The sequence below is a fragment of the Puma concolor genome, chromosome F2 (genome assembly GCF_028749965.1).
Source record: "Puma concolor isolate L17-30 chromosome F2, mPumCon1.1.hap2, whole genome shotgun sequence".
NCBI classification, from domain to species: domain Eukaryota; kingdom Metazoa; phylum Chordata; class Mammalia; order Carnivora; family Felidae; genus Puma; species Puma concolor.
In genome coordinates this window covers 49,217,485-49,233,095 of record NC_141684.1, presented here as the reverse complement: position 1 = coordinate 49,233,095, position 15,611 = coordinate 49,217,485, and the positions used below count along the sequence as shown (strand labels likewise).

General features: G+C 36.5%; 1 protein-coding gene across 4 annotated transcripts in view; it reads left to right on the top strand.

Annotated features, from left to right (window-relative positions):
* The window catches only part of CNBD1 (cyclic nucleotide binding domain containing 1), a 492,838-nt gene that overhangs the window by 53,946 nt on the left and 423,281 nt on the right, over positions 1-15,611 (top strand). For all 4 annotated transcript variants that reach the window (XR_015246579.1, XM_086695101.1, XM_086695102.1 and 1 more), the window contains exon 4: positions 5,389-5,547. Coding sequence is in view for 3 of the 4 variants with exons in the window: in XM_086695101.1 (XP_086551227.1) it covers positions 5,389-5,547 (159 nt within the window). In the remaining variant the exon portion in view is untranslated. The remainder of the gene's footprint in view (positions 1-5,388; positions 5,548-15,611) is intronic.

Below are 15,611 nucleotides of genomic sequence, written 5' to 3'. Positions count from 1 at the left end.
CGGGCAGAGGGGGAGAGAGAGAGATGGAGAGAGACAGACAGAGAGAGAGAGTATCCCAAGCAGGCTCCATACTCAGTGTGGAGCCCGGCACAGGGCTCAGTCCTGTGATCCTAGGATCATGACCTGAGCCGAAATCAATAAGATGCTCAACTGACTGAGCCACCCAAGTGCCCCAAGATCACAATTTTTATATCATCACTGATCATCAGAAAAGCCTTACATGTTAGGAAGCTCTCAATTTTACAGAAGTGGATACAGGTTTTACAAAAATCAATTTTTTACTTGAAAGCTTAACTTTTATTATAAGCAGCAGACACTGTTTATTTGAAGTGACAACTGCACTTCACTGATTTTTGAGAAAATAGATCCCAAACATCCAAGTTATATCCAAATATCCAAGTCATTTATTGTAGTTTGTCTTTTGGCTATTCTTTCAAGTTAATATGGAGTACAGTGAAATAAGTGAATAGTTGTGCTTACAACTCAGATAATAATTCACTTTTACTTGAGATAAAAATCTCTTTGAGATGCTACAAAAATGCTTTATCTATACTTTTCCTTTTGTCACACAGAATATCACAAAGCAATGTACTCAGGGTCAGAGGGTTGAGAATAAAATTAATTTTTTTTGGCTTTTTAAAAATTATAAGTATGTGGCAGTGAAGAATTCAGTGACTGCTGGTATAGTTTCGTCCCATTATTTTGAATCATTCTTGGTTGCAAGTAGTTTTACCCATCATTATTTTCATGATTAGATTTCAACACAGCAAGAAAGAGGCAAATAATATCTTACTGGTATTGTGATTTTTTAATTTTTTTTCTCTTTGTAGTTTGCTGAGGAATTAACTAACTTAGTGATTTCCTATAGTCAGTATAACTCCATAAATACATGAAAAGTGATCAATATTTTTCAATTAATTTCACAAAGTCAAAAATTTAATAATATGGTAGCAGTAAGAATGTAGAGCAACTGAAACTTATGCCTTGGCTATTGTTATAGCCAGTTTAGAAAACAATGTGGCATTATTAATATAATGTTGTGCATATACTAATTTTAATTCTTGGAGAAGTTCTGGATGTACAAGATAGTCATAGTAGCCAAGTTTGTATATAGCAAACAAACAGATAAAAAACAAAACAAACCTGGAAACAAAAATCTCAATTGCCCACAGACTTAAGAAAATCCCCTTTGTGGTATATAAATATAATGAAATCTTATACAGCAGTAAAATGAATGAACTATAGTCATTAAATCTCATAAACACAATGAACAACAACTAAAAAACAAGTTATGGAATTCATAAGAATCACTTCATTTCTATCAAGTGCAAAACTAAATATGCAAAATGAAAATTAGGTTTTTAAAGGGATGCATATATTTTTCATTAATCTGTATAATGAAAACCAAGGGAATAATAGGAACAAACTTCAGTGTAGTGGTTATCTCTGGAGTGAGTGCTATGTATCTGTCCATGGAAGAGTAATTGTACAGTGCCATGGGTACCTTAAAGATCTGGGTAGGTACATTAACATTCATTTTACTGTTACTTTTAAACTTACAATATATTATGTATTTTTTAATTTAATAATCAATAGGAACAATGCCAAAAACCTTAAAAAGTCAATAGCAGAGAAATAACTAGAATTGCCTAATTACTTGCTAGTTATGGTAATCATCAATTCTGTGGATAATTTCATGTATCCCTATCGTTTGCTTTGAGTAAAAATTAATTCAGAAATAATTAGATGTAGTGATATCAAAGAAGTATGAAAAGATTAACAGAGAATATTAATCTGTTGTACAGTGGCTATGTCTATTTGACAGGGTCAAAATATTTTTTTTTAAGTTTACTTATTTATTTTGAGAGAGACAGAGATAGTGCAAGTGGGGGAGGGGCAGAGAGAGAGGGAGAGAGAGAGAAAATCCGAAGCAGGCTCCGTGCTGGCAGCACAGAGCCCAATGTGGGGCTCGAACTCAAGAAACCGTGAGATCATTACCTGAGCCGAATTCAAGAGTCAGACACAACCGACTGATACACTCTTTGCCCCAAGGTCAAAATATTTTTGAGCAGAATTTGGCATCTTTAGAAATTTTTTCTGCAAGAAAATTTCTTGTACTTTCTTCCTGGAATATTCTTTTTTTTTTTTTTTAACTTTTTTTATCTTGTGTGGCAGTTTAAATCTCTCTCTGAGACATTGTCTTTTCCTGGCAAGCAAAATATGTCACCTATTTTTACACTCTTATAAGTATCCTATACTTGTTATTCATAACATGTATAAATTCTTCATATCACTTTTAACAACTTTCAATAACACATTTAGGGACTAATTAACCTATTAGTGCCTTCCCCCATTAGATAGTAAGGAACATATTGGCTAAGCAGACTGTCGTGAGACCTCATTGCCCAGAAGATAACTGGCTCACCCTATCCAGTGATGGCCAGTGTTATATGGTTGCATTGGAAGTTGCATGGGTGAAGTCCTGGTCATGTTAGGGCCTTACATGGCATGATAGGCCTCATCCTAAGCAGGTGGGTAACCATCTTTATAACCCAAGTGTGTCTCATGAGGAAATGGGGGAAACTTTTGAAGCCATGCTTACTGATGGCTGATGGCATCACGTGTTCCTTGCTATATTTTAGGTATATTGCAATAAAATTGAGTAAATGGCGTTAAGAAAAAAAAAAGTAAGGAATAAGAAATACAACTGATGTTTGTCTTTTGTCATATTAAGAAAGTTCACTTCAAGGCACCTGGGTGGCTCAGTCTGAGCATCTGACTCTTGATTTTGGCTCTTGATTTTGGCTCAGGTCATGAACCCAGAGTTGTGGGATCAAGCCCTCCACATGCTGAATGTGGAGCCTGCTTAAGAGTCTTCTCTCTCTCCCTCTGCTCCTCTCCCCTACTTGTGTGCTCTCTTTCTTTCTCTAAAGAAAAGAAAAAAATATTTCTATTTCTAGTTTTGTAGGAGTTTATATTACACATGAATGTTTTATCACATGAAATGTTTAGATAATCATGATTTATTTTATTCCATTAATATGTTGAACAACATTCATGAAATAGTATTCCTGGCATAGTCTTAACTAGGCTATGCTTTATATCTAAAAAATTATTACTGAATTCAGTTTATTAATATTTTGCTTAGGATTTTTGCATCTATATTCAGTGATACTGGCTTGTAATTTTCTTGTAATATCCTTGCCAGAAGTTGATATTAAGGCTAGGTTGGCTTCATAATACTAGCTGGAAAGTATAGCCATCTTTTGTATTTTCTGTAAGTATTTGGGTTTATTTATCTATTAGGAGTTTGTTAGAATTCATCATTAAGGCCATTTTGGCCAGGAGTTTCTTTGTGGAAGGAATCTTACTTCTTAGTTATATTCTTTAAAATATTTAGAACAATTCGAAGTTTCTTTCTTTATGTTATCAGTATGGTAATTTGTACTTTTACAGTGATTTATCTCATCTAAGGTTTCAAATTTGTTGGCATGAGATTATCCATACTATTATATATTTGTATATTATATATATATTTAATATATTGCATTATTGCTAATTTTACTATGTAATGATGAGGATAATTTTCTACCATTTCCTGAAGAGTATAAGGCACAATTTAATCAACTAATCAATTAATGTGTCTGACCACCTATTTGTTTCTATTGCTTTTGGTGGTTTAGTATCTCCTGGTTAATTTCAAGAGGCTTAAATGTCATTGGGGACTATTTTGAATCCTTTGGCTAGTTTGAGATTTACAACATGAAGTAGAAAATTCAGGAGTTGCCCACCTTGGGCAAATATGATGAACTTGGGCCAGAAGAATACTAGGTCCATGGGGACTCACTTTGCATATTCCTGCCACAAAGCTGCTATATCTACCTTCACTTTTCCCTCCAGTCCACAGACCTCTCCTTTTTAGAATATAAGAACTTCATTTCATTTGCATTTTAGTATATAGGCTGGGTGGAGAAAAGCAAATTGCTTTATACCTGAATTCTCATCATTGCTGAGTTTTACTGTGCTTACGTTTTATAGGAGTAAGTAGGGATAGAGTTTGGAGTGGTGTTCTAGGTCTGGAAGGAATGTTTGAGGTTCTGTAAAAATGATAGAAAGGGAAATGGATTTTGGCTTTTAATTTTATATTTGTAACTTATGCTAGACTATCTTCTTTGTGTATACATCAAGTAAGCTTTACTACTAAGCTTTAACAAGCAGCTATGAGTGGTAAGACAAATTATATAAACTCTTTAATCTGAAATTTCCTTATCTTATCAATGGGGGATAATATTGTTTATTTCACATGGTTAATGTTAATGAGATATGTGCATATAATGTTTAGCAGAACAACCAGCACAAAAACTCAAATGTATGTTAGATGTTAATGTGATTATTTACTATTATTATTATTATCCCACATAATGTTTATCTTATATTTAAGTATGATTTTAGTATTCTCATGTATATAATTACAGGTCATTTGGGCTTTTATCATCTCCACATTTTTTTTTTCGTAAGGATAATAGCATTCATTAGCATTCATTAGTTTTTGCTCTTAGGTTTTTAGTGACTTCTAAATAGAAATGTGTGGAACTAGAAAAATGAATGGGGAATGGTTATTCAGCCATACATCTCCTGGGAACTTGGGTGTATAACATACTGTAGCACAAGAATAAAGAAAAATGGCTGCTTTCAGATTATCACAATTTACCAGTTGGAAACAAAAGTTTTTAAAAAAGCAATTTTATCATTGGTGTGAAGAAAACACCAAAAAACAAGTGAATGGCTCTAAAGAGAAGGATATTGACCATTGACTTCAAATATTTACTAAGTTATGTACATCTAATTACAAAAGATGGTTCAATCACTTAATACAGTTATAATACGTATAATCAGGCTCTGAATGTGGAAAGTATTTTATGTATGTCCACTTTTAAGTGGACATATGTAACAGCACTACTGATGACTGGGCAAAAAAACAGAACAAAGGCAATGAAAAGGCATACATTATTAAAATGCCATATTATCTCACAACAATGCAATTTTGCTCTTAACAGTAAAGTAAAAGTTCATGGTACTCTTTTTTTTTAGAGGAAGGGATGTCATAGCATCTGTCTGTTTTTTTTTTAAGTTTATTTATTTATGGAGAGAGAAAGAGCGTGCGCAGGAGAGAGAGAAAGTATGGGGAGGGGCAGAAAGAGAATCCCAAGTAGGCTCTATACTGTTATCATGGATCCCAGTGCAGGGCTTGAACTCACAAACTGTGAAATCATGACCTGAACTGAAATCAAGAGTTGGACCCTTAACTGACTGAGCCACGCAGTTGCCACATGTCAGTCATTTTTATACAATATGCAACACCATAATCTGTTGTGTTCCTTTGTTCAGAGAACCTACTGAAGGCACAGAAGAACTTCAACCCCAACAACCTGATGATTCTCACAATATAGCTATCCATGTTAAAAAAGCACGTGGTGGCCCTACTTTATATGAACCAAAAAAATTTGAAGAGAAGTTAGTGGAATTCCTGGATATTTTAAAGAAATTGTAAGTATTTTTAGTACTTCTTATTGAATAATACTTTTGAATGGGTCCACTTTTTTTTTTCTAAGTTAGTTGTTTGCAGCTAAGTGTGTTTCAGTTGCAATCTACCACTAATGGTTGATTCAGGAGAGGTAGAAATGCTGAAGACTGTTTCTAGATGAATGCAGTCTTCATCAATTCAGTCTTCATGGCATATCATGAATATATTGGTAATATATCCAGTTGTGGCACATCATTTTAATTTTAAGCTGCAAGCAAAATAGGTGTTATTTACTGATTGTATTAAATCAAAATTATGTTTAAGATTTCATCAGTTTATGTTTTGTCAGCTCTTCACAGAATTTAAACTGTCTTCTCCATTGCACAGCCATTATATAAACTTATCTCATATTCTTTTTAACTTCTTGGAACACTTTGCACCATGATTGGGGCACAAGTGCCTGAAGGAGAGGGAGAAGGAGAGAGGAGGGATAAAATCTGGGTGGAGGCTGGTTACCAGATATGGTATTGGATTTGTGAATGAAATTAAAGTTGAAATGAGACCGTGGGAAAATGTGAAAATGGAATACTGATTGACAACACAAACAAAATGAACAGGAAAGTGTCAAGACTAGAATTGTGCCTGAAAGAAACAAAACAGTAGCATAGAATGAGAAAATAAAAATCTGGCATTTATATTTGTAGGAATACACTAAGAATTCAATGCTATAAGCACTTTTCTTGAAAATTGTCATTGCAAATTTGGGAAAATATGGTCGGTCAGAGTTTCCAGGAAATTTGAGAATAGTCAAATTTCTGATGCTTTTACTTACAGCATCAACAATGAAATAAACACAGCGATTACTAGTCTCTTTATAAGAAAGTAGGTGTGAGGGAATTGTGGAGAAGGAAATCATAACCACCTGCCATACATGGGTATAATTAAACTGGTAAGCTGTAAAAATAGAAAATTTAATGAGAATGTGTTCAGTGAATATGTTAAAAATATGCTTTGGTAGAAAATCACTAAAGCACTCAAAGTTACTGGAGTTATAGCCACTTTAATTCCATTAAACCATAATGCTGGCAAAAATTGTATTGGATTAAAGTTTTTTAAGTGTCTAGAAGCCTGTGAGTCACTCACCTATGATTTCAAGTTGTACTGGGCTGGAGGATTTTCAATGATGTAATCTCTGTCTTTCTGAAAATAACAAGGTAGCACTTTCAAGAAAACAAAGTTCTTATAAGCTGCAAGAGGAGCCTGAGCAGCTATGGTTCCCTGGCAAAGTGTTGAAATACTAAGGTAAATCTAGGTTGAAGTCAGGATGGAAACTACAAATGGATAAAAACCCTGTACCACCTTAGCAATAGACTAAAGAAGGTACTACGGTAGAAGGATATCCAAACACAAAGTAGAATAGACAAAGGATCTACTGCTGAATTCTTATGTGGTCCTTCATGGAGTCCATTTAACAACCAATCTCCAAATACCCTGGACAATAGATGTTGGGATGGTGGCAATTTCCAGAATCTACCCCCTCGCTCACATGTGAGAGAATGGATGGGTAGGTAGAGGAGATCCTGAAATACATCAAGCTCCCACTTTCAGTGGCTCGGAATTGGCCAAGTATGACTCTTCAGAATGAAGGTAGCAGGTCTTGACTGCTGTCCATGGGTGGGGCTGTGTTACTCACTGAGACATAATGGCAGAGTAAATGAGAGTAAACATAAAACACTTTTATGTTTAATATTCACACAAAGCCTTAATTTCTATACATAAAATTCTGATTCTTCCTCATATCAACCTTTGAAGTGGACATGATCAGCTAGTAATAAAACAGCATTGCATGTGTTAAATCCACAATCTATATTTGTTCTTCTACAGACATGCTTTTTTCTTCTTGTTTCATTGGTACACTAGTGTATTCATTTTCCATTACTGTGTAACAAATTAGCATAAATGTAATGACTTAAAACAACATCCATTTATTATCTTTCTGGGCAAGGCTTAGCTGGGTCCTCTGCTCATGTCTCACAAGGCTGCAATCAAAATATTTGTAGGGCTACACTCCTTTCTGGAGCATGAGATCTTCTTCCAAGCTTATGGGTGTTGTTGGAAGAATTCAATTCCTTGTGGTTGTAGGGCTGAGGTCTCTACTTTCTTCTTGACTCTCAGTTGAGGGCCCATTTCAGCTCTTACAGGTCCACACATCTTTGCTGGGTCACCCTCTCTCAGGCCTTTCCACAGCATGGAAGTTTAAATATTCAAAGCCGGGGCGCCTGGGTGGCGCAGTCGGTTAAGCGTCCGACTTCAGCCAGGTCACGATCTCGCGGTCCGTGAGTTCGAGCCCCGCGTCGGGCTCTGGGAGGATGGCTCAGAGCCTGGAGCCTGTTTCCGATTCTGTGTCTCCCTCTCTCTCTGCCCCTCCCCCGTTCATGCTCTGTCTCTCTCTGTCCCAAAAATAAATAAACGTTGAAAAAAAAATTAAAAAAAAAAAAAAAAATAAATAAATATTCAAAGCCAGCAAGGGAGAGTCTCTCTTTCTCCTATTGTGCTAAGATGAAGTTTTGTATAATCTAATCAGTGACCTGGATCTCCTATTACCTTTGTCATATTATATTGGTTAGAAATGAATCATTGATTTTGTCCCCAAAACTCAGGTATCAGGAATAGAGGGGGTGCTTAGGATATGTTAGCCATATTTAGTAACATCATAAGTCTCTGTGACTCAGTCAACATTTGCAGTGGGGCTATATGCTTTATGTAGTCACAAAAGTAGTTCAACTAAAATCTGTTTATTGATGGATAAGTTGTCATGTCTTTCTTTATCTGTAATTGAACCATGAGCAGATCAATGGGCTGCTTTAGTGATATCATTGAATACATTTTTAAGAGTAGCTACCTTATGCTTTCTAAAATTCTTCACTTTGTCATTCTGCCTGAAATTTGAACAACCAAATAAATTTTGAGTAACCTCCTTTTAAAGAAATGCAAATATGCATGGCAAGATTAAGAAGCTATTGATTTTTGATAACTTGGCAAGATTTGGCTTAATCATATTGATTACATAACTTCTACTTTAATTCAGCAGTTTTGAGTAAACAATGCTAGATCAGAGGAAGGATAAATGATTTGAAACACTAAAATCATTGGAAAGGGCATATCTGGGAGATGTCTCCAGAGAGGTGGGGTTTGAGTAACTAAAGGATGCTATGTAATTGGAAAGTGTGTGTGGAGAACAGACTGAGAGAGAAAGATGAGAGAGAAAAAAGGGATGGGGGACTTTCTGTTAAATTTTTTATTTTAAGGCATATTGGATTGAATATACGCTTGTCATGTGTGTTAGGAGTTTGGATTGTAAGCAACGGAAACTGATTCTGGTTAATTTAAACAAACAAACAAACAAACAAACAAACAAACAAACAAACAGGGTAGGGGAGAGAGGGGAAGCCTATGGAAGAATATTGGGTAGCTCCCCAAATAGAAGAACTACTAGATGCTGGAAATGATATGAACTAGATAACCTCTGCATGTCTTCTCCAAATATAACACTGGACTCAATCAGCTACAAGTATTTTGAGAGTTTTTAGGCTCACACTTTAGTTTCAGGGATAAGGAACCAGATTTTTATAGTTTGTTTTTATACCCATCCCTTAGATAACTGCTGAGGGGGCAGTACACTTTAATTGATAGTTCTTACTGAGTTCACATTCAATTGGTAAGGGATAGCATTTCAAAAGAGAAAGTATTTCAGAAGGAGGAGGAAATGGATCATGAATAAATAACATCAAAAGTTATGAACTAAAACATGACTTGGAATTTTAATTTATAAATAAATTTGACTGATTTAATATTTTGCAGCCATTAATTAATGAATTCAACATATACTTTTGAACTTCTATGTATGTTTCTGGCAATGTTCTTGGTATTGGGACCGCAGTGGTGAACACACAATATCTTTACCCTCACGGAAGCTTATATTCTAATGTAAGAGAGAGAGAGATAATAAATACATAATGTATTATATCAGTTAGTGATAAATGCTAGGGAGAAAAGCTAATGCAGAATAGGGGGATAGGGCATGATGAAAATGATCAGAAAACTCTTCTCTGAAAGGTGACGTTGATCAGATAATTTCATGAAATGAGAGAGTGAGCCAATCGAATATCTTGGAGAAGTGCATTGCAGACAATGCGAGAGCCCAGGATGGCAACATGTTTTGTAAATTGAAAAAAAATACATTAGCAACAAGAACCAGTGCTGTGAAAATGCATGATTGAGGGGAAGAGGTGGAAATGAGGCTTTGGATGTTACCAGGAACTGGATCATCACCTAAAGTCCTGTAGGTCATGGTAGATTTTTTATCTAGGTGTGACTGGCAAAAAGGGAGTGACGCATTATGATTTAAATAGTAATAGGTCATGTGTGGAGAGCTGACTGTGGGTGCAGAAGATTTGGGGTAACCTCAGGAGGCTATGTGGAATTGCTCTCAGAGATGACAGTAGCCTGAATTCTATGTATAGAACTTGATTTTATTTAATTTTTTAAGACATGAGCAGTTTTCAATTGGTAGTCCTGGAAGCACATCAGATTCTTTGCTCAACTTGACCACTAATAGCTAATATCCTGGACAAATGATCTAACACTCTCACATGTTTGTATTTGATTGCACTGCCTGTAACACCACCAGCTTTTAAAATGCAATTATGGATTGCTTTGGTAAAAATAATTGGTTTCTTTATAAATGACTAATTTCTGAAAAGAAAAGTGACATACATGTATATTTGTGGGGGTCGTGGAAAGGGTAAGAGAAGAGACAAACTTATAAATGAGCTGTGAAAAGCAGTTTAAGATCCTCTGAGAATACTTGGCCCAATTGTTTTTTTCTCCTACTTTCTCCAATTAAATATGTTTCCTCTGAGAGAATGAGGCGTCTGAAGATCATTATGTTTCAGTGGAGCAGTGATGCAAAGCCCTTCTCAGGAATGACTCAGAGGAATTGCTCCCTGGAAGGACATGAGGATTTTTGCTTTTTAGATTCAGGCTGCTTGAAATCCAAATGCAATATGGTTTTTACACTGTTGTTTTCCAAAGCAATGGCATATAAGATGAGGAATTACAATCTCAAACTATATTTTAAGTTTGTATGCTGATGAGAGAAAAATAATGTATGGGTTTAATTCTGTTAAAAATAGAGTTTTGATGAAAACTGACTGGGGAGGGGGGACTTACCTGTAGGAAAGAAAGTGTTTATTTCAAGCCAAAAGGGAACATAGGTTAATTAAAGAATGGTATGGGGTGCCTAGGTGGCTCAGTTAGGCGTCTGACTCCCGATTTTGGATCAGGTCCTGATCTCATAGTTCATGGGATCGAGCCCCGCATCCAGCTCTGTGCTGATGATGAGGAGCCTGCTTGGGATTTTCTCTCTTTCTCTCTCTCTCTCTTCCTCTTTCTCTCTCTTTCAGAATAAATAAACTTAAAAAAGATTTTAAAAAAGAAAAAATAAAGAATGGTCAGAATATTACAAGTAATTTCAATTTTTGACAGAAAACAGTGATCATGTATGATATAAGACAGGAACTAAATGAAGAGAGTTAATTTGTGTTTAGGAGATGAGTTAGCAAAAGATAGAAAGAAATTAGATTCCTTGGCAGTAGGTTGATATTATAGAAGAGTAAGGCACTGAATCTTGGTCTGTCTATAATAGTAAGAGTCAAAGTGACATTTGGGATGCACATATTGTGAAATGCCTGGACTCTGGAGTCTCAGAGACCTGGGTTCTAAACTGGACTCCTCTAATAACTGGTTGTGTGATCTTGGGCGAACTTCTACCTCTTGATACACAATTTACTAATGTATAAAATGGGCACAACTAGATGAAGGAGTGAACTTGGGATGTGCATTGGGTGATGTCTGGAATTGTTGAATCACTATATTGCACACCTGAAACTAATACAACACTGTATGTTAACTATACCGGGGTTAAAAATGAAATTAAATTAAAAAATCAAATGGGCACAATTATTAACCTTATAGGGTCATTGTTGTGAAACCTGAATAAAGTTAAAAATGTAAAGCTGCATGTATATTACTTAGTCTATAATACATGGTACATTGTACAATTCCATCTTCCCTTTGCCAAAGAATCTTGCATATCTTGATAGGTTTTTATACAAAAGATTTTGCTATGTGCTTGCTACATTTGAAGTATAAAAGGATTCCTGTATCTCATAATAAGTGTGTCCCTTTTTTTATTTCTTCAAGAAAGAATATGCAAATTTCTCTTATAGTTTATGAATAAATAATGTCTATTAATTATTTATGATATATTACATTAGTTTACAAAGTTGCCAGTAATATTTTCATACTAAAGTTTCATAAATGACTATTTCATCCCAAATTAACTAGGATTTTTAAAAATTTTATTTTTATACTGTTCTTTTGTTTGGAATAAGCAAACTGTATTTTACAATACACCATATTGTATTTCTATTACAATGCTTCTTGTGAAAATTATTTTTTTCACTGTGCAGATGCCTTAGTTAATTTGGGTTGCTATAACAGAAATATCATAGACTGGGTGGCTTTAAAGAACAAAAACTTATTTCTCACAATTGTGAAGGCTGGGAAGTCTAAGTCAAGGCAGATTGTATCTGGTGAGGGCCTTCTTGGTTCACAGATGGCTGTCTTGCAGTGTCCTCACATGAAGGAACGGGAGAGAACTCTTCGGGGTCTCTTTATAAGGGCACTAAATGTGGTATTCTGAGACTCAATTTCCATGTGTGGAGTTGTGGGGGTTCCCCATACCAACCAGCAGGGTGTTCGAGAATTCAACTCAATTCTAACACTACCTGGAGATAGCATCAGATTCCACAGATGAAGAGTTCACTACTACAAGACATCACCTCTCCTCTTACCCCTTACCCCCATGCTTGTGACAAGCCCAGGCTATAAATCACAGGTTTCTATTTCCCCCTTTTTGGGTTTGATTAATTTGGTCAGTAGCTCACATAACTCAGAGAAACATTTTATTTCTTTGATCACTTGTTTATTATGGGTGGGGGATGGACTAAATGAGTGATGGGAATTAAGTGGGCACTTATGATTAGCATGGGGTTTATATGTAAGTGATGCATCACCAAATACTCCTCAGTATTACACTATATGTTAACTAACTGGAATTTAAATTAAACTTGAAACAAAACAAACAAACAAGAGGATATAACTTAGGAACAGTCAGATAAAAGAGATGCATAGGACAAGGTATGTGGGAAGGGGCATGAAGCTTCCATGCCCTCTCAGGGTGTGCTAAATCTCCCAAATCTCCTCTTGTTTACCAACTTGGAAGCTTTCCAAACCCTGTCCTTTTTGGTTTTTATGGAGGCTTCATTACAAAGTCACAATTGATTAAATCATTGGCCAGTGGTGATTGATTCTGTCTTCAGGCCCCCTCCCCTCCCGGGAGATGGGAAGGGTTGGGAGTGAGGGGGGATTGAAAGCTCCAGCACGTCAATCACATGGTTGGTTCCTTTGGTAACCAGCCCATATGCTCAGGTGGGGTGCAAAAGTTACTTCATTAACAAGACATCTTTGTCAATCTTAACACTAAGGAAATTCCAAGGGTTTGGGAGCTGTGAGCTCGGAACTGTGGAGAAAGATCAAATATGTGTGAGAAATATATATTTGGCCATTTGAATGATCAAATGAATGACCAAATATATATTTCTTATAAATCACAATATCACAGACACTAATCCTATTCATGAGGACTCCATTCTTAATCACCTAATCATTTCCCAAAGGCTCCACATCTTTACACTATAATAATGAGGCTTAGGATTTTAGCATGCAGATTTTGAGAGGACACACACATTAAGTCCATAATATGGTGTATATTATTTCAACATAGATGTGAATGTTAAAGCTAAGACTTCTTGTCTTGGGTGGCTATTCATTTTTGCATTTCAAGTTAGAATATTTTTTTCATGGAAATATTTTACTAAATATTTGTTATAAATACTTATTAGATTTATAAGTGCAATAGAAAGCAGACATCATGCACTGAGAGATCAGAATGGAATGACTCTAATGGGGATTTTTTATCATGTGTTGTATTATAATAAGACAATAGAATATGAAAAATATTTCTTATAACAACTGTTTAGTGAAATTACCACAAAAATGCAAGTTTTTGTTAAAAATTTTATGTATGCCCTTACAAAGGACATTAGTTGCCTTCCTACTGTAATTATTCTCACAGACAACGTCATCATGAAGTTACTTCTAACTTTATCAAACAAAGTATCTTAATTTCTTCTGTATGATAAAATTGTGCATTATATATGGGCAGGATGCTTTTGTACTCTGGGAGTTGTTATCTAATGGCATGAAAAAACCATTTTGGAGAGACTTAGGAAATCAAGTCTAGACCCAAGTAATGCTATATCTAGAAACTCTTAGAAAGATTTGGCTGTTTCTAGTAGAGTGTAGGCCTGCATAGTCACTGTTGTTTAACTGTCAAATCCTGGGTCTAATTGCAGAGAGATAGTAAACTATTTGGTGGTCTTTAAAAGCTTGGAACAGAATTCCTTATTTGTTTCTCTTTCTGTTTAATCTATTAAACATTTATTCTTGAAGAAAGTGGTTTAATTGGTTTCTTAATATTCAGGGTTGACATGATATGCTTGTGGCTTGTGCATGCCTTGATTTGGCTAAAGAGAGTGTGGTAAGTAATCTATAATGTGTTTGCAACATTCTTTCATGGTCCTTGGTGGGTTTGTAACTCTACTTTCTATCTCATGATCTCCATGGTGTTTAGTTTCAAAATGAGCCACTACATTGGGCTTGCTGTACAGCAAGTTATTCCATCAGCATATGGGTCAATGCTCTTTCTTCTGCATTAGATACTTGTCATCAAGCCAGACCTGAAAACTATATTGGCTAGAATTCTTCTTTGAAGCATTTATTCTCTATGTATTTAATGATAATTATTATGGCTAAAATTTTCAAATATCATTCTCACCCTTTGGTATTTGATATTACAAACAAATTTAATAATTTTACAGTTCCTATTTTTTTGCATTTATAATTCTTATTTGAAAGCAATAGAAACTGATTTTTCAGCTAAGAGCAATTATTAGATTTCTGGTTAGTTAGAATAATTTCCTTGAAATGGAATAATTGGTAGGTAAAAGAAGACAGATAATATAAAGGCACTTGATATTTTTAGCTACATTTATTTTTGGAAAGGGTAAACTAATTAATATTGTCCCTAGCAGTGAACATTAGCTTTAAAAAATTCAATTTCAGGATGGCGGCATAGGAGGACGCTGGGCTCACCGCGCGTCCTGCTGATCACTTAGATTCCACCTACACCTGCCTAAATAACCCAGAAAACCGCCAGAGGATTAGCAGAACGGAGTCGCCGGAGCCAAGCGCAGACGAGAGGCCCACGGAAGAGGGTAGGAAGGGCCGCGAGGCGGTGCGCGCTCCACGGACTGGCGGGAGGGAGCCGGGGTGGAGGGGCGGCTCGCCGGCCAAGCAGAGCCCCCGAGTCTGGCTTGCAAAATGCGGAGGGGCCTGACGGACTGTGTTCCGACAGCAAGCGCGACTTAGCGTCTGGGAGGTCATAAGTTAACAGCTCTGCTCAGAAAGCGGGAAGGCTGGAGGACAAAGGGAAAGAGAGCTGCTGAGCCCCCTGACGACAGAGCTCAGTTTGGTGGGGAACAAAGGCGCTCGCCAAGGCATCTCCCCCGCCCATCCCCCAGCCAAAATCCCAAAGAGAACCAGTTCCTGCCAGGGAACTTGCTCGCTCCGCGCAAACACCCAACTCTGCGCTTTTGCGGAGCCAAACCTCCGGCAGTGGATCTGACTCCCTCCTGCTGCCACAGGGCCCCTCCTGAAGCGGATCACCTAAGGAGAAGCAAGCTAAGCCTGCCCCTCCTGCCCCCGTGCACCTTGCCTACCCACCCCAGCTAAGACTCGAGATCCCCAGCACCACAAGCCTGGCAGTGTGCAAGTAGCCCAGACAGGCCACCCCACCCCACAGTGAATCCCGCCCCTAGGAGAGGGGAAGAGAAGGCACACA